Source organism: Coturnix japonica, chromosome 31, assembly GCF_054131305.1.
Source record: "Coturnix japonica strain WE chromosome 31, WE-NBRP24, whole genome shotgun sequence".
Classification (NCBI taxonomy): domain Eukaryota; kingdom Metazoa; phylum Chordata; class Aves; order Galliformes; family Phasianidae; genus Coturnix; species Coturnix japonica.
The window spans coordinates 5,556,770-5,579,573 of NC_140693.1; the positions used below are offsets into that span (position 1 = coordinate 5,556,770).

The following is a 22,804-nucleotide window of genomic DNA, read 5'->3' on the forward strand; positions in this document are numbered from 1 at the left end:
CAGCTGTTCTGTGTCTCACTCACACCACACTCACTCTGACATTTAGATCAAAAACCATGGTTAATTCATACTACACAATGCTGACAACGTTTTCTAGCTGGAATCTTAATAACACTCATACTCTGGTCGACCAGTTGCAAACGTTAATGTTTTTCCCAGAGTCGGCTTGACACACGGTACCAAACACTTAAAGCAGATGATAATATTGAACATACAACCTATAAGCCCCGTGATTACAACTTGGAGAACCCAGGCTACCATTTGACAGGCTATCCACTATATCCCATACCTGTAGGAGAGACCAACCTAGGCCCCTCCTATTGTCAACTACCTGGGAGAGAGTATTTGTTCTTGTTTCCATTCATATGACATACAGTTCCCTTTCATAGGAACTCACCCAAGGAGTCTTCCTACCCCAGCTGGCAACCAAAGCCATGAGCTCACCTCCCTGGGAGCAGCACGTATGGCTGTAAACTGTGTAGGATGTCTCCTCAAGACATATGGGCTCCACTTACCATACACATACCTGGTCCACCTATGGGTGGTCCTTGTCTGTCCCTGCAGTGATCAGGTGAGGAAGGGAGTCCTTCAGAGAAATCTCAGGGTGCGCCAAAAGTGTCTCCCTCTCAGCTGGTCCTGCAGCGAACAGAGCTGGTCCCACCTGGGCCGCCACATTGACTACAGGAATTGAACTCTATAACCTCTATAACTGATACAGTCTCCCATGACATACTTATACCAGAGTTGAGGAAGTATGGGATAGGTGAGTGGACAGTGAAGTGGGTCGAGAACTGGCTGACTGGCAGAGTGCAGAGGGTTGTCGTTGGCAGTGCAGTGTCTGGCTGCAGGGCTGTAACTAGCGGCGTCCCCCAGGGGTCTGTGCTGGGTCCGGTCTTGTTCAACATCTTCATCAATGACCACCCTCAGCAAGTTTGCTGATGACACGAAGTTGGGAGGATTGGCTGACACACCTGAAGGCTGTGCTGCCATTCAGCGAGACCTGGACAGGCTGGAGAGCCGGGCAGTAAGAAACCGGATGAGGTTTAACAAAAGCAAGTGTAGAGTCTTGCACCTGGGTAGAAATAATTGCATGCACCAGTACAGGCTGGGGGAAGAGCTGCTGGAGAGGAGCTCTGCTGAGAGGGACCTGGGCGTCCTGGTGGACGACAGATTAACCATGAGCCAGCAGTGTGCCCTTGTAGCCAAAAAAGCCAATGGCATCCTGGGGTGTATTAAAAAGAGCGTGTCCAGCAGGTCGAAGGAGGTGATCCTCCCCCTCTACTCTGCCCTGGTGAGGCCTCATCTGGAATATTGTGTCCAGTTCTGGGCTCCCCAGTAAAAAAAAGACAGGGATCTCTTAGAAAGAGTCCAGCGGAGGGCCACAAAGATGGTGAAGGTCCTGGAGCATCTCCCCTATGAGGAGAGACTTAGGGAACTGGGTCTGTTTAGCCTTGAAAAAAGAAGGCTGAGAGGGGACCTGATCCAGGTCTATAAATATTTGAGGTGTGAGGGGCAAAGTGGTGAGGCCAGACTCTTGTCAGCAGTGTGTGGAGGAGTGACAAGGGGAAACAGACAGAAACTGGACCATAGGAAATTCTGCACTAATGTGTGCAATAACTTCTTTATGGTGAGAGTGACAGAGCACTGGAACAGGCTGCCCAGGGTGGTTGTGGAATCTCCTTCTCTGGAGATATTCAAGACCTGCCTGGATGCCGAGCTGTGCGACGTGGTGTAGGGAACCTGCTTTGGCAGGGGGGTTGGACTCAATGGTCTCTGGAGGTCCCTTCCAACCCCTACAATTCTGTGATTCTGTGAATATCATGGGGTGGTTTGGATGAGGAAAGACGACCCCTTTGAATGACCTTTTGTCAGGGCATGTCCTGGGATTCCTAGGATCCTCAAAATGCAGCACTGCTTCTGTCACTGAAAAATGGGGCCCTGTGTGGATTGGAGGGAGGGTCCATGAGTCCCTGGCCCACCTGACTGAGTATTTCCATGGTCTTAGCAAAGACATACGTACAACTTGAGAATGAGAGTTAGCTGTGTTCATGGTGGCATGGCCACTGCTGATGGCCTTGAACTGTCTGAACATAACTGAAGAGGCTCAGGCTGATGCAAATCAGCTATTGAATGACAGTGTTGAAAAACTGGAAAGACAGGTGGCAGTTTTGATGGGGAAAAAACCTAATTCAATCATTCTCCTATGGAAGATCAGGAACATCTCTCTGGAAGACCATGGGGAACCTGTACAGGGAATCTGTATAAAATGGACTCTGTAAATGAAGGCACTAAAAGGTCAGATTTTGAGGTTCCATTTGGACTAGATCTATTTGAGATCTGACTGATTGTAACCCAAAAATGAAAAAAAAAAAATGCAGGATAGGCTGGTGGGAGTGCCCTGACCAGTGTCCAACCCCCCAAACCCTGCTGCCCATAATACAGCAGCTGAACTGATGGATATAGTACAGTGGTTTAGACAGAAACCAAGAGAGCATGCCAGCATAGCTGCTCTGGTTATGGGACATGGAGGCAGAAAGCGCTGTGGTGAATGGACTGGAAATTTCAAAACTGACATCCATTACTACTCACCCTGCCCTCAGGCAAAGACTGTATGTTCTGTCCAACATAATGAGGATAGCCATTTGATCAGTGAATGATTTATGGCTGTGTGTCATATAACATGGCCAAATAAGAATGACATACCATTAAATATCAGCCTGTGGTCCTTTATGGAGGACTAACAAAATTATATTAGAGAATTAGGCATGAAAGAGGCAATCTATGAAGATGATTTTGAGAGCCCAGTCAATAAATTTTTCATCAGGAACGAGGGATCTCATCCTACAGCCATCACCTTTCCATCAGGATGGGTCTATGTTATCCATACTGAACCCCCCAGTGGCCCTCAGGTGCTGTAATACAACAGGCTGCCCAATTGATGGGGAGACAAGAGTGCCTACGGCCAGATGCAGGCTCTGAATGGTGGTGATAAGGTCAGAGAACCATCTGCTGCCATGACTTATGCGTCCAGCCCCTAAGGTAATCCAGTCTGGACCCATTAGGGTCTTGAGACAACAAATGTTTAAAGACCAGATTAGAGCAGGAGTTCAGTTTAAAAAGATCGATGGACAGCATAATCAGGAAAAAATATCTGTTAAACAGGCCCAAGCACTGAGTATTTATAGTCCAACCTTTTCAGCCAAACTAGATGTGAATGTAACTCAAGAAGGGTCTGGATGGGGTCTCTGGCAGAGCCAGAGTTCTTTGTGAACCCCTATGAGGTTTTGGTCACAGGTTTGGCATGGAGCAGAATAAAGATACATCACAGTTGAAAAGCATTTATTGGCTACCTATTCTACACTACAGGTGGTAGAACCAGTAACTCAGATTTCAGAGGTTATCTTTAAAACAACTAGGCCAGTCCAGGGGTGGGTAAAAGATCTAACACACATCTCTATGATGGGGGTGGCCCAATCACAAGCAGTGGTGCGCTCAGTAGTTCTGCTTGCCTGCTCCTCAAGGAGTTAGGAGAAATCTGTGCCTGTTGCGTGTTCGAGTGCATGCGCAATGCCATGTGGAGGGCTTATCACAATAAAGATTGGCGGATTTGCTGCGTAGACCGGTCAGAACTCAGATCTGCGTTGTGCTTCCTGCGGCACCAAACGCCCAACAGTGGCAGTTCCGCTTATTGGCCAGCAGGTGGCAGCAGAGACCACGGAAAGAACGTCTGCGGGACAGACCCTGGGGATCTGTTCTCTTTTGATTATAGGGGAAGAACACAAAGATGGAAGAGGAGGGAAGGGGAAAAAAAATAAATGAAAAAAAGAAAAAATCAAACCACAGCAAACAAATAAAACTTCTCCAAACGTAGCAAACATGAATGCCTGTCAATAAATAAATGAGTAATTGAATTGATGCCTGTTTCCCCTCTCTCCCCCCCCCCCCCCCCCCAACTTCTGAGATGAAAAAACACCTGGTATCAATTGGACAGATGCACACAGTGAAGCCAGGGATGGTCTGAAACGCAAAGCAGCTGAGCAGCTTTTAGAAGAAAACAGAGTAGTAACAACTTCTGTACCTACATTCACCACTCTGAGATCCTGTCTGGGTCACCCAAGGCTTGTAAATAACCACTGGGTCGGTTCTGATGTCGAGTGATTTGTTGTCAGTTCTCTCATGGTTCTCCGGTCAGTTCTCCGGTGCCAGGATCTGCCACAGGGCATTCTGACCACGGGCATCATGTTTCTACGCTGCCGCCTGCATTTAACAGGCAATGGGACTGCCCAGCATGTGCAAGGCAGCACCTCTTTCACACCACCAGAATGTTTAAGGCTGTTGGGATTGTTGTTAGCGTCCCATTAACACTGAGGCTAGAGATACCCTTAGGATTGACATTACTATTAGCATTATTTGATGGTGCCCTATCTGGGTCATTTTCAGGGATGTCTGGAGTAAGGCACAGTGTCAGGAGTGAAAGAACAGACTCTGTTACTTTATAAATGTGATAATAGAGAGAGTTCATTGGAAAAAATACAACTCTTAAATAATACAAAGCATGCTTCTGATTGGACGCAGGTATCATCTGGGCTCTGATTAATATTACTTTTAAGGTAAAGATTATTGTTACCTTAATGATTGTTTTTTGGATTATGATCAGGGTTAAGGTTCCTTTTGCTACAAACTTCTAGCATCATTTTTGTTGTTGCATTTGGAGTTAGGGACGATTTTAGAATCAGGGTAAGGGTTAGGATTAGAGTTACATTGCTGGTTAATGCTGTTATCTTTACAGCTCCTGTGAGGGTTGGGGTCTGGGTCAGGTGTTTAAAAATGAAATGAAAAAAGCATAAAAAAAATACATTGAAAGCTTCAGATTTCCTTAATCTTTGTGGAAATCATATAATGTGCAACTCAGATCTACCTCTTCGTGCAGTGACTGCCTGTAAATTTGCTAGATCCTAATACAATATGGCCTTCTGCTTTCTGCTAACTCACGTTCATTTCATTTTCATTAAATTTGCTTGGTAGTCAGATTTTGGTGTGTGGATATTTTAAAACAATCTAACTGACATTGGCCAAAAATTAAAAATAAATAAATAAATGCACGACAGCATCAATTGTATCAATTTTTATAGATAAGAAGAGCAGTTTTCCTTTGTTTTCTGTGCCTCTTTACTTTCTTACCCTCTCCCCTTGTGTGAGAAACTCTCAAAGTCAAAGATTTCTAGTTAGGCAAAGATGGCAGCGATAGCAGCAGTGCTTATTCATTATTGCAATACTGCGCGCACATCCCCTATTGGCAAGGGAGAAACTGCACACCAGTCAGTGACATTAATTCTGTTCTGTGCCCTAAACCCAATGCAGGTGATGCTCTCATGGCTCTCATTGGTTGAGCATCACAGGCTCACAGACTCCTCGAGACTGTTGCTAGGATTCATTTCCATAGAAGGTCAATTACCAACCTCTTGTTTTTAGGTCTGCCTTGTACTTTTCTGCGGACAGAGAAGGGCAATGTTTCCAAAAGTCAGTACATTCATTCTGTCCTGTGCTGGGCTCTACCCACCCTGCGTATTTATCTTGTGCTTGTCTCAATTCTCCCCATGTCAGAATGCCCCCAGTCTGAACTTAACTCTGTTCAGCAACTTTCTTGGTGGAAAAACTACTTATACAGCTGTTTTACAAGAGGGTTATACATTCAGTTAGGGCCTACACTATGTACTGAAAATACTGGAAACTTCCACTGCAAAAACACAATCTACCTCTCCCATCTGTGCAGCCTTGCAGACCCAGAGCACGCCAGGTTATTTCTGCTTTCATAGCATTTGCATGCTGTAGGGTGAGCACAAGGTTCTGCTGCTTGATTCTTCTGCAAGAGCTGCCTACCGGCAAATGGTTGCAGGGATGGAGGATGTGACAGAAAGCATTTGTCTCCACAAGAGCAGAGTTACATTCAGTGCAGAGTGTGAGAGTCAGGTTGGTGTGGAAAAGCACTGACACGCTGGGGATGATGCAGTGCTCACATGTCTAACACAGACATTACTGTCAGAAGGATGGTGCTGTGTTGTGCTTCTACCTTTGGCAGCCCCTGGAGAAATGCTGTGGCACACAGAACACCTTTGTATTGCACTGACTGCTGCCATGCAGCATGGATTTAACACACCAAATCCAGAGGAGCGTGACTGCATCTAACTGCCCTGAGAAAAACTACTGTAGCTGAAGAGATGAGGAGGCAGCTGCTCATCTGCAGAACAAGCAGTACTGCCAGACACTGGGCCAGGTGAGCACCTCCTGCTGCAGCGTGATGATGACAGGGCTGGAGATGATCTGCAAAGCCAGCTTAAAAGTGGGAGACGTGAGTCAACATGGCAGGAGGACAGAGGTGTTAGGGAGCAGCCAAGGCATCAAAGAGTATCAAAAGGCTTTGAAAGGTATCACAAAGCAACAGCCAGGAAGACTGGGATTATCATGAGCAGCAGCCTGGATGCTAGAGATTATTTGCTCCCATACAAAATGGTAGAGATCTTGCTGCAGACATCCCAAAGCCAGGCAAAATGGGAACCCAGAGCTCTGCCTGCACGAACCCCACAGCCAGAGTGTTGCAAGCTGAGCTGCCTTGCTGTTTGTTGCATTCATCCCAATCCCTGTGAATGAAGACTCGGAATGCAGTCAAGGCGATGATTGAGCATGAGTGACTTTATTCAATAAAAGACAGGAGGGCTTGAGAGGTCAAGGGTGAAGATGGGACTCCTCTTGTCAAGATGAGAGTGGCTCAGAGCTGGTGCTGCTGCCTGGTGCCTGGGACTGGCAGCCTGACTCTAAGTCCCCATCTAAGATGCTCAGCTTCACCTCACTGATGCTGACCTGCTCCTGCATGGTGGTGCTGCTGCTGGGACACTCGGGCTGTGCTTGGGATGGGCAGCACTGCAAAGGCGCTGGGTCACAATCCAGGCAGGTGACTGCTGTATCTGGCAGGCTCAGGTCACGAGCTTCAGCAGAGCCAGGAGATATGAGAGCATGAACGTGGATGAGCCCCTTGTGTCCATCACTGTTACCATGTGGAAGGCTGTCATCCGAATTGCAGCGATTCGTGCTTAATAAGAACTCTCCATTGATGGAAACACACTGCACATCACTACTTGGTTTGGATCTTTGGGGTTGACAAGGGCTCAAATCACCTAGGAAGGCATAGAAACACAAGGTTTAGTGTCAAACGTTTGCAAGTTGAATCATGAAAGAGGCTGTTGATACTTGGTAATAGAGTGGCGGCAGGAAGAAGCAAATAGGCTTCAAGCAACAGAGCCACTGTCTTGAAAGTGATCCTCATGCAGGTCCAGCTCGTGTGTTGTTTCACTGTAATCTGCTTCTTTGGGTCTACCTAGTGGGCAGCAACACTCGAGTTGTTACTGATATCATTGAAAAGAACTGGAGACAATTGTTCTATTCCTAAGAGCTTCAAGGTGCCTAGAAGCACAAATAGAAACCAGCAGTATTTCATCACTTCACCAAAAAGAAGGTCAAACACCTGAGCTGTGAAGAGCAGTTACAGAACCTACGCATAAGATCACACCAGACATACTTTGTTCTAACAACAGTTATGGCACATAGTCCATTTCCTTCAATATTCCCAAAATGAAATGATGTGGAGCATTACAGGGAAAGAAACACTGCACACAGACACTATGACCCTGATTATACTCAAGCAGCAGACTTAAAACAAGTCAGAGTTTTAGATTCCAGGATATTTCAGGACCTATCATGTGTGAAATTCAGTTACACAACAGTGTCTAGGTGCCTGCGTTTCAAGCAACTTTCAGATCACAGCCATGTAAAATAAAAACAAATTCAGTGCAGAAATAGCAATCCTGTACCTTAATACTCATGAGATTATCCATTTTTTACAGCACTCTGACTAAGTTCTAAAACTTGCTCATCCCAGTTCACTTCAACAAGTTCCACCAGTTCAAGCAACGCAGTTCTGAGATCCTGTGTATGTCAGGCAGATAGAATTGAACAGTGCAGGAATAATCTCTGACAGCTTTAAGAGCTCCGTTCTGCTTACAAACTCTCAGTCCAAAATTATTCGCAGTTTTAAGGCAATGAACACCTGAAGCAGTTGGATCATCTGCCATTTGCTGCATTCTGCTTCTTGGCATCATGATTAGCACAAAGGGTTTTCTGCTGTCCTGCAGAGATGGACAAAGTCCTGCTTACAAATGGACCAAGTTCCAGTGTACAGCAGAGTTTGTACCAGACTAACAAGCCACGTCATTCAATTCATTTGCTCAGGTTGTTATGCACTCAGAAAGGAAACAGAACTAACTGTGGAATTCTGAAGGTAATCTGTGGGGTCCTGTAGAGAGTGTTTTTTACAGCTAGTTATCTGAGAAGGGTCGTAAACACGGTGAGGTTAATCAAGCAGCCATAACACCTGCAAGGACAGTGAGAACATCAGGATGCCCTGTGATGGTTAGAAACTAGCCATGGTTCTGGGAACTCAGCAAGGGAGTATCTTTCAGGATGATAACAACAAGCTGTTAAGATACTCGGGGATAGTATGTAATTGGGAACCAATGATGAGCTCCACTTTTGCAATATGTATGAGCTGATTATCCGTATTATAAAGGTACACGCAGCCAAGGAATAAACGAGATTCGCTGATCATGTCAATGACAGGTGTGGTCGTCTGCTTTTCTCCCGCCATTCTGCAACATCGTTGTTGTTTAGTGTCACTGGGTTCGTTAAACTGCTGTTCATTCTCAGATTGTTGGGTTTTTTTCATTTTTTCCCTCCTAGACCCACTCGCAATCTTACTTCCCTTCCCCTCTCAGCCGCGCCGCGCCGCGCTGTTAGAGAGGGGAGGTTCTTTGTTCCTTCTCTCCCTGGGTTTGTTCCCACTGTCACCGAGTGAGCTCTAGAGAGAACTCCGTGACACAAACTCATTGCAAAGTCTAAGCTAGAAGAAGCGTCACCTCAGTGTATCCCAGAAAAAGAACAGCGTTGAGATTTTAATTGGTTTTGGTTTTTAGTTTTATTGGGGGTGGGTTGTTTTTTGTTGGTTTTTTAGGGTTTATATTTGTTTTTTTTGTCTTTTTTTTTTTTTTTTTGGGGGGGGGGGGGGGGGGGGGTGGAGGGGTGCAAGGGGAAGGGAGAGGGAGGGGACAGTTGTTTGGTTATTTTTAATATACAATAAAGCTATGCAGTTCCACTGTCAGTCGCCTCAGAGAGTTCACGAAGGAGCTCAACCACATTCTGCTCAACATCGAGTTGTTCCATTGAGTGGAGCAATGGTAGTCTTGCAGATGGAGCAGTGCAGGAATTCTGACAGGATCTCCAGGTGTATCCAGTTCATCAACTGAAAGCTCCGCAACCAAATTGGAAGGGACCAGTCCTTTTGTGCCATCTGTCAGCTCTCCCTGAAACCAGCCATTCTCACCCACATCTCCAAAGACATTACGTTTTGTCCAGCAGTCAGAGGAAGCTCGTTTTCTGGGTCCTCATTAGGACCCTCAACAGGAATGTAGCTGTGTCGAGCTAAGAACCTTCAAACTGCTGGTGATACCTGTCCTGGAGAATGCAGGATGAAGGACAAAAGCTCTGCTCTCACATTCAGGGCCATCCTCTGACAGAAGGCAGCACTCAGGACTGTTCCCAAGGATCTCTTTCATGGCTTTCAGTTCAAGCTCCTGGTCTTCCAGATGACCTTGAAGACTTCGGGCCTCTTCAATGGCAGAATGGAACGGACTGGAGCTATTACGGAGATTCTTGTTTGACTGGGTCAGAGTCTGTCTCGTTGCCTTCCCCAGCTCCATCTGCTGCTTCTGCTGCTCTCTTTTCCCTCTTGCGTGCTCTGTGAGAATGAGTTTCAGAAAGCACTACTCAGTGACAGGAAATAAGGGGAAACTTGAAAGACTTTGCAACCTAAGTCCTGGCAGTGTACTGCCAGCGGCTGATTTGGCCGTCCAGGATCCTGGCACCACAAATGCTTCATTGCCAAATGCAGCAATAAGGTGTTCTGGGGAAAGGCCAACTCACAGGTAGTTTTTGAGCACCCATATCACAGTACCAACAGCCAGCACCAGCGCAGGCAGCAGCATCACTGAGACCGTCATCGGAATGCGGCGCTTCCGCACAGATCTGTGAGCAGCATCCTCTGTGCTTTTGCCTGTGTTCATCCCTGGAAGAAATGAGACAATGTCCCACGTTACCTTCAGCTGCGCTACAGATAATCTCTCAGTGTGCTTCATGGACCCAAGAGGTCATTTTGTCAGTGGGTGCCTCCGTCTCTGGTGCCGAATCACCGGAGGACAAGAAGGATTGCTTCCACCTCTCGTTGGGTACGGAGAGGCTGCACAGGCACTACCCGTGTCCTCCTCTGGGCCGAGAGCTGGGGCTGTACTCTGGGGTCTGGGCTTGGTCCGTGGGGAGAGCTACAGAGCAGAATCCCTCACACTTTTCCCGGCATGCGTGTCCTGAGCTCCCCCTGTGGGACGCCCCCCAGGCTGAAGGTCAGGCTTCAGCCAGCACAGGGCACAGCCAGAGCCAGCCCAGGGGAGAAACACTCCTGCTTCTTTTACATGTGCTCTATGCTCACACGCTCAGGTCTGGCTGCTGACCTGGTGTGCAAGAGCTGGCAGCAAGAGCCTGCAGGCACACAGTGACTCTGGTTCGTGACACTGTATGATCATAGGACAGAAATTACCTGGCATGCCGGTTGGTGCTGCCTGCATTCCTCTGTCCGGGATGGGCAGTGTGGGATATCCGCCTTCCTGCAGCGCATCCGGGACTGGCAGTGTGGGATATCCACCTTCCTGCAGTGCATCCCGCTCACTTTGTTGGTCCGTTCCTTTAGAAAGAAAGCAGGGCAGTAGGATTGGGATGTCACGTGCCCTCATCAAAAACTGAGCTTCTCCAATCCCGAGCTCAGGTAAAGTCCAGGCCCCCCCCCAAGTACACTGTGAGCCCCTCTGTTACCCAAGGGCATTTGGGCCCTCCCAGCTATTGGACAATGCTGACTCCCTCACACCTCTTGAGGAATCAGCTCCTGTGCAAGGCCCTCACATACTGTGCTGTCACCAGCCCGTCACAGCCAGGTAGCTGCAGGCTGAAATCCAAGCTCTAACACACAGTCCAAGCCTTCAGAATTAGCATCTCCACCTCATTTCCAGCATTAGCAAAGGCAGCCAACCCTGCTCGGGATGCTCCTCCTGCCTTGAACTTGCTCAGCTGCACGGAGGGCTTTGGATGAACAGAAGCACAGCGCTTGCCACTTTGCCACTTGCTGCCATCTGGGTGCCAACGACTGCACAAAGCAGCTCTGACAAGTAATGGTTGTGCTGGGGGAGCAGCTGCCTCTGGGTCTTGGCTGGATGCAGACCATCTGGCAGCAGACCAGCTCTGGTGCTTGACAGCACCTGCAAGGTGATACATGGAACACGGCTGCAGCACGGCTCTGACCCATCCCTTCCTGCTGTGCAGGCTACAGCCTGCCCACACCTGTATATCACACCTCAGCTTCCCAGGTCCCACAGTGAACAGACTGAAGTATACCCACCACGCTCTGCCTTCTCCATTTCCTTCAGCAGTCGCTTCAGGAGACGGGATGAGCCCTGAGAGTATTTTCCTCGTTTGGATTCATCCTCTTCTCTTTCCGGACCTTAACAGAACGTATGAAGTTAAATATCATGTGCATGAAGATCTGAAGATCAGCGGCGAGTCAGCCAAGTCAGTGAAGACAGAGTACTCACTGCTGGGATTCCAGCTGGGCTCCAGCACAGGAGGAAACCGATGACCGGGCAAGGCCCACACTGGGGGCACTTCTGCAACCAAAGACCCATGAAAAGTTTTAGTCACACACTACAGCATCAACTGAGTAGCAGAGCATACAGGGGACAGGGCCTGCAGACACAAGTGTGATCAGACACAGGTGAGGAGAGCTTCCGGCACATGTGGGGGCCTCCTTTTCCCTGAGTGACCTGTAGGGTCTGGCGGTGGTTGGGGAATGCCACAGCCCAAATACAAAGGTCTGGGCTCCCTCAGCTGCAGAGGGGCAGTGGTAACCTTCCCACTGAAACGTGGCAGCTCTCCGAGAGAAAAAATACTCATGGGCTCATCTGTGCAAACCCTTCCGAGCACAAACAGGCTTGGAAGACCTGGAGAGGATCTCCAGTAAAATTGCACCCAGGTAAACCATGAGAGCATGAACGTTTCAGCCTCCAAGGAAACAGACACTCACAACTTACCCCTGGGTTGTCCCCCAGGCACAGGCATGAAGTCCGGATCCAAAGGAGCATCCGGAAAGGGAGCACGAAGCTCATCATCTAGAATCAAGAACAGATGAGAGAAGTTCCCACTTATATACACTATATGGTGTGATCTCCTTCTCCCTCAGTAACTGGATGTGGAGAATAACTCAGGTCATGATTTCCAAAGTTGCAGGGCGGATGGGATGACCCGTAGGCTGGCACCTGGCAGCGTATGCAGTGCTCTCTCCGGGCCACATGCCACATCTCTCACAGATTACGTGGAAGAAGATGCAGCCCCCCGGGGCTTTCTTACTGGGAGGCCTCTGATGGACAGCAAGGTCACACTGAGGCACTGGAGGAAAGCACACCTGTCTCTTCCCCTGGGCTGTGGACAGGGGCTCTGGCTTGGAAACTGGGGAGTGCCATGAGCCTGAAGCAGAAATGCTCATGCACGCCCAGCACGCCTCTTCTGAACTCTCCCCGGGCATCTCCCAGGACGAAGGCTGTGCTGCAGCCAGCAATTAGCAGAGCTACAGCCTGGCATGGCTGGAGCCAGCCCTGGGGAGCAGCGCAGCCACGGGCTCTTGCCCGGCTCCTGCAGTGCTGCCCATCACCCCCTACCCAGCAACACCCCCATGGAAGGCAGGCCCCAGGCAAGTGTACTACAGGGCCGTGGGGACACAGCCTGACTTCTTGCTCCCAGCGCTGCTCAGTTTGGGTCCCATCTCTACCCACTCACCTGCTCCCCGTGCTCGCCACGGAGCAGCACAGCTCTCCTGGAAACTCATGGCCACCAATAGGAGGAAGAGGACAAGGCGGGCAGGGTCCATGGCCGCCCCCACACTTGCACCACGCTTCCAACACCACCGCTGCAGCCACAGTGAGTGTCGCACTGAGCCAAGCCTGCGGCCAGGCCTCGTGAGCTCATGACGCAGCTCAGCACAGTCATAGGATGGGGCATTGTGACCTCACATCTCTGCGATTCCGGGTGGTGGCTCCCCGCAGGCTGCTGCTCTTGTGATGCACTGCACCAGGGCTGTGTGGGGCTGGTGCTTACATCATAGAAATGCAGAATCATAGAATGGCTTGGCTTGCAAGGGACAGTGAAGAACTCAGAACCCCAGCCCCACTGCCTCGGGCAGAGATGCCACCCACAGAGTCTTGCTGCCCAGAGCTCCATCCAGCCTGGCCTTGAACACCTCCAGGGATGGAGCATCCACAACTTTGCTTGGCAAACTTTTGCAGAGCTTCAACAACCCCAAGAAGGCATTATTTCCAGCCTGGTGCACCACCTCAGGCCACAGGGGTAGTGACGCAATATGCACAGGTTATCCACGCATGTGAAATGTGCTGCAATTAAGCAAGCCAAGCGGATAAATCCTCTCCAGTGTGGAGGATGATGGCTGAAATACAAACACGGAGAAGCTGACCTTCCCACAGACCCGCCAAGTCAAGTGTCCCGTGCTTACATTTTTGTTGATAGATCTGCAGTTTCATCTTTTTTTGATGGCTAAGGAAATCCCCTTTCCTGCACCAAGTGTATTTCCCACGTGTAACGTGCTTCCAAGTCTGATTTTAGTAGCAGATATTGAAGGCTTGCTAGTTGGCACCTCCCATCCCCAAAGTCCCAGTGAACTCACCCCCTGCTGGCAACTGGATGCTTGGTGGCGAGAGAACCATCACCTATAGGATCCCACCCGGGTTTCCAGAAACTGTTGCACCTTTGGATACATGGTGATAAATACTGTGTCCATACAACACCCTCATTGAATCAGAGCCTGCCACCTTCCCTACAACCAGGCAAAGGGCACAAAGGAAGCTGAACTGCTGAACCAGGCACCAATGGGGCTTACGTGTTTGCATCAAAAGACAAAATACCAAGCAGAGAGCGTGGGAATCAGATGTTGTTTCTGAAGCAGAATTAAGATTAAAAAAATTGATTTCACAGTCTGACATCAACCCTCCTCCACCCCTCCCATTCCCCCCCCCAGCGCACCCCTCCCTTCCTTCCCTCTTTGTTTAACAAAGACTTTGAATAAAATCATCATATCAATACTACAATTGCTGGCCTGGGATTATTATCACCTCTTTCGGGTTCCTGGACAGGAGAGGTGCACCCCACTGATTTCAGCGGTCCTGCCTGGGTGGTGAGGTGACTTCACAGAATCACAGAATCACAGAATCACAGAATCACAGAATCACAGAATCACAGAATCACAGAATTGTAGGGGTTGGAAGGGACCTCTAGAGATCATCGAGTCCAACCCCCCTGCCAAAGCAGGCTCCCTACACCACGTTGCACAGCTCGGCATCCAGGCGGGTCTTAAATATCTCCAGAGAAGGAGACTCCACCACCTCCCTGGGCAGCCTGTTCCAGTGCTCCGTCACCCTCACTGTAAAGAAGTTCTTGTACACATTCGTTTGGAACTTCCTATGCTGTACTTTCATCCCATTACCCCTAGTCCTATCCCAACGCACTACTGAAAAGAGACCAGCCTCACCACTATGGCTCCCACACCTCAAATATTTATAGACCTGGATCAAGTCCCCTCTCAGCCTTCTTTTTTCAAGGCTAAACAGACCCAGTTCCCTAAGTCTCTCCTCATAGGGGAGATGCTCCAGGCCCTTCACCATCTTAGTGGCCCTCCGCCGGACTCTTTCCAAGAGATCCCTGTCTTTTTTGTACTGGGGAGCCCAGAACTGGACACAATATTCCAGATGAGACCTCACAAGGGCAGAGTAGAGGGGGAGGATCACCTCCTTCGACCTGCTGGACACGCTCTTTTTAATGCACCCCAGTATGCCATTGGCTTTTTTGGCCACAAGGGCACACTGCTGGCTCATGGTCAATCTGTCGTCCACCAGGACGCCCAGGTCCCCCTCTGCAGAGCTCCTCTCCAGCAGCTCTTCCCCCAGCCTGTACTGGTGCATGCAATTATTTCTACCCAGGTGCAAGACTCTACACTTGCTTTTGTTAAACCTCATCCGGTTTCTTACTGCCCAGCTCTCCAGCCTGTCCAGGTCTCGCTGAATGGCATCACAGCCTTCAGGTGTGTCAGCCAATCCTCCCAACTTCGTGTCATCAGCAAACTTGCTGAGGGTGGTCATTGATGAAGATGTTGAACAAGACCGGACCCAGCACAGACCCCTGGGGGACGCCGCTAGTTACAGCCCTGCAGCCAGACACCGCACCGCCAACGACAACCCTCTGCACTCTGCCAGTCAGCCAATTCTCGACCCACTTCACCGTCCACTCATCTATCCCATACTTCCTCAGCTTTGTTATAAGGATGTCATGGGGGACAGTATCAAAAGCCTTACTGAAATCAAGGTAGACTACATCTACCGCCCCGCCCCCTGTCCACCCAGCTAGTGACATCTTCATAAAAGGCCACCAGGTTGGTCGAGCATGACCTCCCCTTGGTGAACCCATGCTGAGTACTCCTGATAACCTCCTTATCACCCAGTTGTCTGGAGATGGCATCCAGAACAAGCTGTTCCATCACCTTCCCTGGGACAGAGGTGAGGCTGACCGGCCTATAATTACCCGGGTCTTCCTTCTTGCCCTTTTTGAAGACTGGACTGATACTGGCCGTCCTCCAGTCTTCAGGCACCTCCCCAGTTCTCCAAGACCTCTGATAGATTACAGAGAGCGGCTCAGCAACGACCTCCGCCAGCTCTCTCAGCACCCGCGGATGCACCCCATCAGGTCCCATGGATTTATGGACCTTTATGTTTCCTAGGCACTCACAGACCACCTCTTCCCCGACTAAAGGGAAATCTCCCATTCCCCGGACTCTCTCATCAACCTCCAGGGTCTGGGATTGCTGAGGGAGAGTACTTTCACTAAAGACAGAAGCAGATGATCCTGCGGGGTAAAAGCCCACAAAAGGCAAACCACAATTAGTACCGAGACCCTGTTGCTTTTGTTGTAGAAAATACCGCGGTTTAAATGTGATAATGATCCAGATTAGAGAAACAATAGGGTTGTGTTACCTCCGCTTTAACATGTTAACTTTACAAAATTTGTTTTTGAACCATTGCTCCCCCTCCTCGTGTGTGTAGGAACATAAGGGAAAGAGATACCTAAGAAAATCTCTTAGGATGTATATTGGCATATCAGAGGGATATTGCTGGGGAACCGGGAGGGAATCTAAGCAAGAACACCCTCATCAAATAATGTAATCATTGGTGGTTAGTATATAAGTTGGAGGACGGGTTAAAATGATCCCAAAACCAGGAAAAAGGATAGGGAAAAGATGTTTAAATATTGTGTTAGATATGGCCTAGAGATCCACTACAGGGAAAATCAATATTTGGCCAAAATATGGATCTGATGAAGGTTGGGTTTGTCAGATCTCGAATTTATATGTAAAGAACAAAACCCCTTTTCAAAGGAGGAATCAGAATATGCTGCCTGTTGGATACAAGAAATCAGCCTGTTATTAGTAAAAAGAAAAAGGCCCGGACCAGGAAGGAGAGGAATTAGAAAAAGGAACTAATCAATGGGACCCTCCTGAGAATCTCCCCCCCATATAACCCCAATGTAGCACAAAGGGAGACAGGCACTGCCCCAGTAAGAGGAAATGGTAGAGCACACAGGGACATTTCACAGAAAAGAGGGGCATGCTGGGCTCAGGAGAGAATTAAAACAATGTAAAAGGGACATAAAAATTTCTCCTTTCACAGACACTAGCTGTTCCAGCACCTCAGTGTACCCCTTATGGGAGGTCCCATTGGGACAAGGACAAATATGCTATGTAAACTCCCCACTCACTAGTGGAGAAATTAGAAATTTTAAGAAGGAAATGAAATCTTTAATTGAAGATTCTATAAGAGTAGCAGAACAATTAGATCAATTTCTGGGGCTTTCAAAACTTTGGTCCCATCAGGACCCCCTGGTAAATATAAAAGTGGGACCTGAGGGGGAAGAAGTTGTGGTTTTAGTTGATACTGGGACAGCTCGTTCATCACTGGCCCGTAAGGTGTCAGGACTCAAATTAACAAATGAGGCCTTAAAGATAACAGGGGTAGAGAGAACCGGGATGACAGTACCACTTTTTGAGAATACTGTATTAAAACTAGGGGATAAAGATGAAATTGGGAATCAAGAAAAACATGAAGTAAGGCCATAAAGATAAGGGTGGAACAGCCCAAGGAACTGAATGATATGGATTGCTAAGGGAAAGTTATGTGGTATTAAGGGTGTTTGTGGAAACTGAAAAATTGTACTGTTTGATCTGTGGGTTTTGAAGGGAATGGGACAAACTGCTTTGATGGTATAAGAAAGTGTAATTGCTATTGGTATACAGAAAGTATAATTGAGGGTGTGTCAAAGTGTAACTGAAGGTACAAATAGTGAAATTGTGTACAAAGGAAAAAGGGTTAAAGAGAAAGTAAGTTTATGTGTGCTGGTATGAGAGCAACCCCCTGTATTGTTTCCCCCCCCCTTGCAAGAACTCTTGGAGTGAGAGAGAGCCGGGTACGGAGACTGTTGCTGTAAGCAGCAAAGGGGGGAGGTAGGGAGGAGGGGGCAATGGAAGTGAGAATAGCCTTCATGTGCAGAGATGTAGGAAACCTGAAATCCCAGTGTTAGCACTGGACACCTGGAGAGAAGGAGGTGAAACTGAAATAGGATGTTAGTAGTTTTTGTAATGATGAGAGTTTGGAAAGTGAGAAAGTTTGGGACAGACACAGGCTGGAGGAGTAAGGACTGGCAAGGTATAACAGGGATGTCAGGACTGAAAAGAGGTGAACGATATGAAAACAAAACAAAACTGATTGACAAACAGATAGTAAGGGAATTGGTGATAATAACAGCTGTTACTGTTGTGGTGCCAGAATAGGGCCGTAGGACCCAGAGATCCCCTCAGGGAGAGGTGGGGGGAGTGGGGGCTTGAAGTGCCCAGGGAGGGCTCCGCCCCACTGAAAGGAAAGCAGTGTGCAAACTGCAACGGGAAATTGCATCTAGGGAAGCAGGATAAAGAGATTTATTTTCTGGTGGATATGGGTGCTTCTTACTACTCATAGATGGTTTTGTAACAGTAACAGAAGCTACTGCCCAACAAGAAAAGGTTTACGGTTTTTTTTGGATTAATTAAATATAAACTAAGTAGGAATACAGAAATTCTTGTACCTGCCAGGTTGCTCTGGCAAGAAATTTAATAAAACTGGAGCTAAGGGTCCAACAATATTGACTGTTTAAAAACTGTAAGTCTGACATTAGCACAAATGGGGAAAAACAATGTTGTACCCCAGGAGTCACAGCAATATCAAACATGATGCACTTAGGGCTGTGGGCATCAGGGCCAAACATGAAGCCCTGAATAGAAGTTAAAAGCAAGAGATTGCCCAGTCAGGGTAAAGTGGTACCCTATAAGGATACATAACTGTAGAAGGATAGAAGACTTTCTGGAGTTTGGACTCCAATTTTGCAAAAATTTTTGATAGCAAGTGCTGTAGTTTGGTACAACACTTGAAGGCAAGTAATAGAATTGTTGAATGCATACACTCAGTGGTGGCAAATCCATGCACTTTATTAACCCAGTTAAGGAATGAATAGGTGGAGTTTACCTTCTGGATTTGAAGGATGTTTCTTCTGCCTGCTTTCTGTATCACGGCTTTACAAGTCGGTGTGCAGGTTTGGAGGAGCTATCCCCCTTGCACCCGGCGCTGCGCAACGCTGGAATAAACATACCTGCTTTACAACCCATCTCTGGATTATAGAGTTTGATTCCGCAAGTCAGCTAAACATTTGTGGTTGGTTTTTCTTTTCCCTAAACAAAGCAACCTGTTTTCTGCACTTGCTGTGCCTTACAAAAATGCACAGAAATTAGGCAAGCCTGAGACTCACCAAACACCACATGTGACGTTTTGTAAAAGGTCAGTTTTGCAGCAGAGAACCACATATAATTATACCAAGTGTGCAACTACTTTCCCATGCAGCAGCAGGCAGCAATGAGGCTGTTCTCATAATAAAAATACCATTTGAAAAGTAGTGTAATTAAGTGTATATCATGATGTACCCAGTAGCAACGAGAGCTCTATTAACAGCTTCTGGAACAAGTAGATCACTCCCATCCCCTGCAATGACTTTGCCTCCAATATCGCATGGCTGATAAATTGCAGTCTCTGGATATGAAATATTTGCAAGTAATTTGCAAACTGCAGCTAATCAGAACCGTCTTCCATATTGTCACCAACCACTTCAGGCAGCATTGTTCCATTTTGACATCTGGCTATGAGGCATTCATGCACGGCATTCACATACATAGGTCAATAAATAGGAGGGAGGGTGATTTCAAGTACTTATGCTTCCATCAGTTTCTTCTGTGTACCTGTGCAGTAGCTGCCCATCTCACCTGGTAGGTACGAATGCTGTTTTCTACTCCAGGTCAATAAAAGCCTCCATGTTGACATCCACATGCAGATTTGTCCAGCTAACACCATGGAGAAAAGCTTCTAAAAGTCAGTTCAAGTTTTTAATGAGATTGCTGAGCATAAAGCCACATGATTCCCATGATTTTTCACAGATTGTTTTCTGCAAACCTGGATCTCACAAGCCTACAAGCAAGGAGAAAGCTTATCGGCACAGCAACAAATAGTACGATTGTGGGTTTTTTTAAATACAATCAGTATATTGTTCTATCACCAGCTGCTTTTAAGGCAATTCACTCCCATCAAACTCTCAAATATTCACCCAAGTCGGCTTTCATCCATGTTTTTACCTCCTGAGCAATTGAATCTATAGGAACTATTGGACTTGGAGACAACACAAGGAAATACTGCCAGCTGAGAACCTTTCAGCTAATTCATCCAACAGCATCTAAAGGTTCGAAGCTCACTGAGGGGGAGAACAGTATTTGGGATATTAGAATTCCCCCCAAATGTATTGGGTTTATTTTTCTAAGTTTATTAATTTAAAGCTGAATTTGCACAAGTGAGGGAAAGCACCTTTCTTCCACACTGAGGAATTGGCACCATCTTCTCTCCAAAGAAAATTCTTTAAAAAGATCCAAAATTTAAGTATACATAAATATTAATGTGTATTCATGCTCTTCTCTCTGCCAGAGTTCTGCTAAGTACACCAGTCACGTGAAAAAAGCAAGCCAGGCCATCCTGAACAAGTACAGTTATTACTGCACAATGGGTAAATAGCAATCAGTCCTAGAGATACTGTTCCTATACAGGGGAGGCAAGACAAAAATAAATAAACCCTTAACCACAATAAAATCCAAACCCAGTTTAAGAAAGCTTGTATTTATTTCAGCCTCAATGGAGTCAGTTTGAAACTGTCAGAGAGACACTGTACACCTATATACAAATTTAAGAACACAATGGAGTAACTGTTACTGTTTATTAACAACCAGTTTTAATAATACGATAAAAGTATGTCCTGAGAAAGGGGAACAAACATGCTTCTTCAAGGTTTTTTAGCTGTTCTGGATCTCAGCCGTCGCTTGATGATCAGATGATCACTTTCCTTCTTTTGTTCCTCAGATTCCTGAAGAAAACATTTCAAAAGTTACTCATCTTTTCACACAAGACTGATAAGCTCTTCTTGACCCACGCAAACATATTTCTTCCCCTAAATGGATTTCAGAATGGAATTTGCTTATTATATTTTATTCAGAAAACTATGGGATACCGAGATCATTTTAATGCAGCTTAATCACAAGGAACAAATATGGAGAATGTACAAAATCCTGTTTATCTTAAAAAAGCACACACATCTGAGGAAAGCCTGAAGGCAGCTTTCATTTTGAAATACTTGTTTTCAAAAGAGTATTATAATACTTGTTTTGTGAAACATGAAGCGTTCAGAAAACATTTTTAGCCTCAATCCCTGTAGCTATGACTTGCCCAGAATTTCAGTTCTCGGTTCAGTTCCATGTTCTCAGAACTACAGTGAGAAAAGAAATTGTCTCATCTTCTTCATCCTCTAACAAAAAAAATAACATTTTGGTTTCTGCCCCTATCATTCGTCAAATCATCAAAAAATTCAGAGGGATATTACAGTATGGGCAAATGATCACTATGATGAACAGAAAAAGGACTCTAATATAATTAAAAGATGCAGTTCCAACAGAGCAAGAATGTTCTTAGCACAATAGCTGCCGACAGAGTCATGAAACTGGCACATCAGATCCTCTGCAAGTTGGCTTAGACAGGAGATCATAGTTTAAGCATACCTAAAAAGCTGTCTAAGTTGTGCTCTAGAAAAGCGTGTAGTAGAATAATCCCACTCCGACACACTGAAATTATCTATGATTCCAAATTAGAAGACATCTCCGTGATTGCTACATCACCTACTTAGTAAACTGTAAGCCAGCCAAACACAGAGATCTTTGAGGACAAAATAAAACAGAACAGCAGGAAGACCAACAAGAATGACTTGGTAGAATAAAGAAATACCTCAGTACTTTCAACCTCCTCCTGCAAATAGATGAAACCTCCAGTCTGTTTGGACTCCTTAGTAGTTTATTTTAAGCCAAGACTACAGTATAATCGCTTACCGAAGAAGCAGGTATATCTAGAGGGCCAGAAACGACAGTGGAATACAGCTTCCTTTTGCATCGTTTTGGCTTGGTCTCTCCTTCTTCGAGACTTTCAGGTTCGTTTGATTTAGGAGAACTTACTGCTGACATCAGCTTCTTGGCTAGAAGAAATTTGTTTTGATACATAAACCAATCAACTTACTGGTTTTGTGAGTCTTTAAATCACTGAATGCAAAAAAAGCTTCGTAACAAACTTGGTTTATAAATGACACGTAAAATTTAAGTGAAAATACTCAGAAATTGTATTTGTTCATGGAGGTTCTTTATTGCTTCTATAGCTGAAACTGTTTATAGCTTCAGGTATGGCAGCTTAAAGCACGCATTAAAATGGAGTATGAAAGACAATCATGGCTCAGAAGTCGCTGGAAGTCAGAAACTTCAGCAGGAGTTAAACAACAGGCCTAACTTTCATGCTGACAGAAGCACAAGACAGAACCAACTTTCTCTGTATACTTGTAGGTTTTCACAAATGTAATAATGAATCTCTGAAGAGACGAATAAATGCATTTACTTCATAAATCAAAGGACAACTTAACATGGCAGACAAGTTCTCTAAGAACACATACATTAATAGCCTACAGCAGAAACAAGCCATTCTACAATGTCTAGAAAACATGGAATAAAACTTATTCTACACCAACCTTTAGAGTGTATAATAGAAGGAGAGCTTTGAATAAAATCTCCAACTTTTTGCAGTGTTTCATCCTTCTTTTTAGTCAGTCTTGAAGCATGTAGTCGCTTTCTCAGGAAGTAGTCTTTTCCGGATTTCTGTTCAACAGAGATGTGAACATGTGAAACAAGAGCATTGTTTAAACTTCATTTTAGTTCAACGTTATTTTAAGTTGACATTTTGAGCTTTACTACTGACACCTCTGTTCATTATGCTGATGATACCACAACGGCAAGTAATGTAGACAATTTTATACCCTTTAGGGAGTTGTCAAAATCTCAGCTATTTCAAGGCATACGTTTCTTAAAGTTTCTTAATAAGGCAGTAGTTTCTTTAAA

The 22,804-nt window shown here is 46.4% G+C and overlaps 1 protein-coding gene across 1 annotated transcript; it reads right to left on the bottom strand.

Moving 5' to 3' along the window:
* Window positions 1-9,185: 9,185 nt before the first annotated feature.
* Window positions 9,186-12,369, bottom strand: LOC146755691 (uncharacterized). The gene is made up of 6 exons (XM_085525306.1): window positions 12,237-12,369; window positions 11,742-11,813; window positions 11,549-11,650; window positions 10,697-10,840; window positions 10,030-10,171; window positions 9,186-9,844 (listed from the first exon to the last, which is right to left on the bottom strand). The coding sequence occupies exons 1-6, from the start codon at window positions 12,262-12,264 to the stop codon at window positions 9,748-9,750; spliced, it is 585 nt and encodes a 194-aa protein (XP_085381432.1). The 5' UTR covers window positions 12,265-12,369; the 3' UTR covers window positions 9,186-9,747.
* Window positions 12,370-22,804: the final 10,435 nt, after the last annotated feature.

Coding starts and splice junctions, on each gene's coding strand:
- LOC146755691 (XM_085525306.1), bottom strand. CDS start 12,264: ATGCCTGTGCCTGGGGGACAACCCAGGG. Junction 11,814..12,236: donor GCCTGGGGGACAACCCAGGG/GTAAGTTGTGAG, acceptor CTTTGGTTGCAG/AAGTGCCCCCAGTGTGGGCC. Junction 11,651..11,741: donor GCCCAGCTGGAATCCCAGCA/GTGAGTACTCTG, acceptor CGTTCTGTTAAG/GTCCGGAAAGAGAAGAGGAT.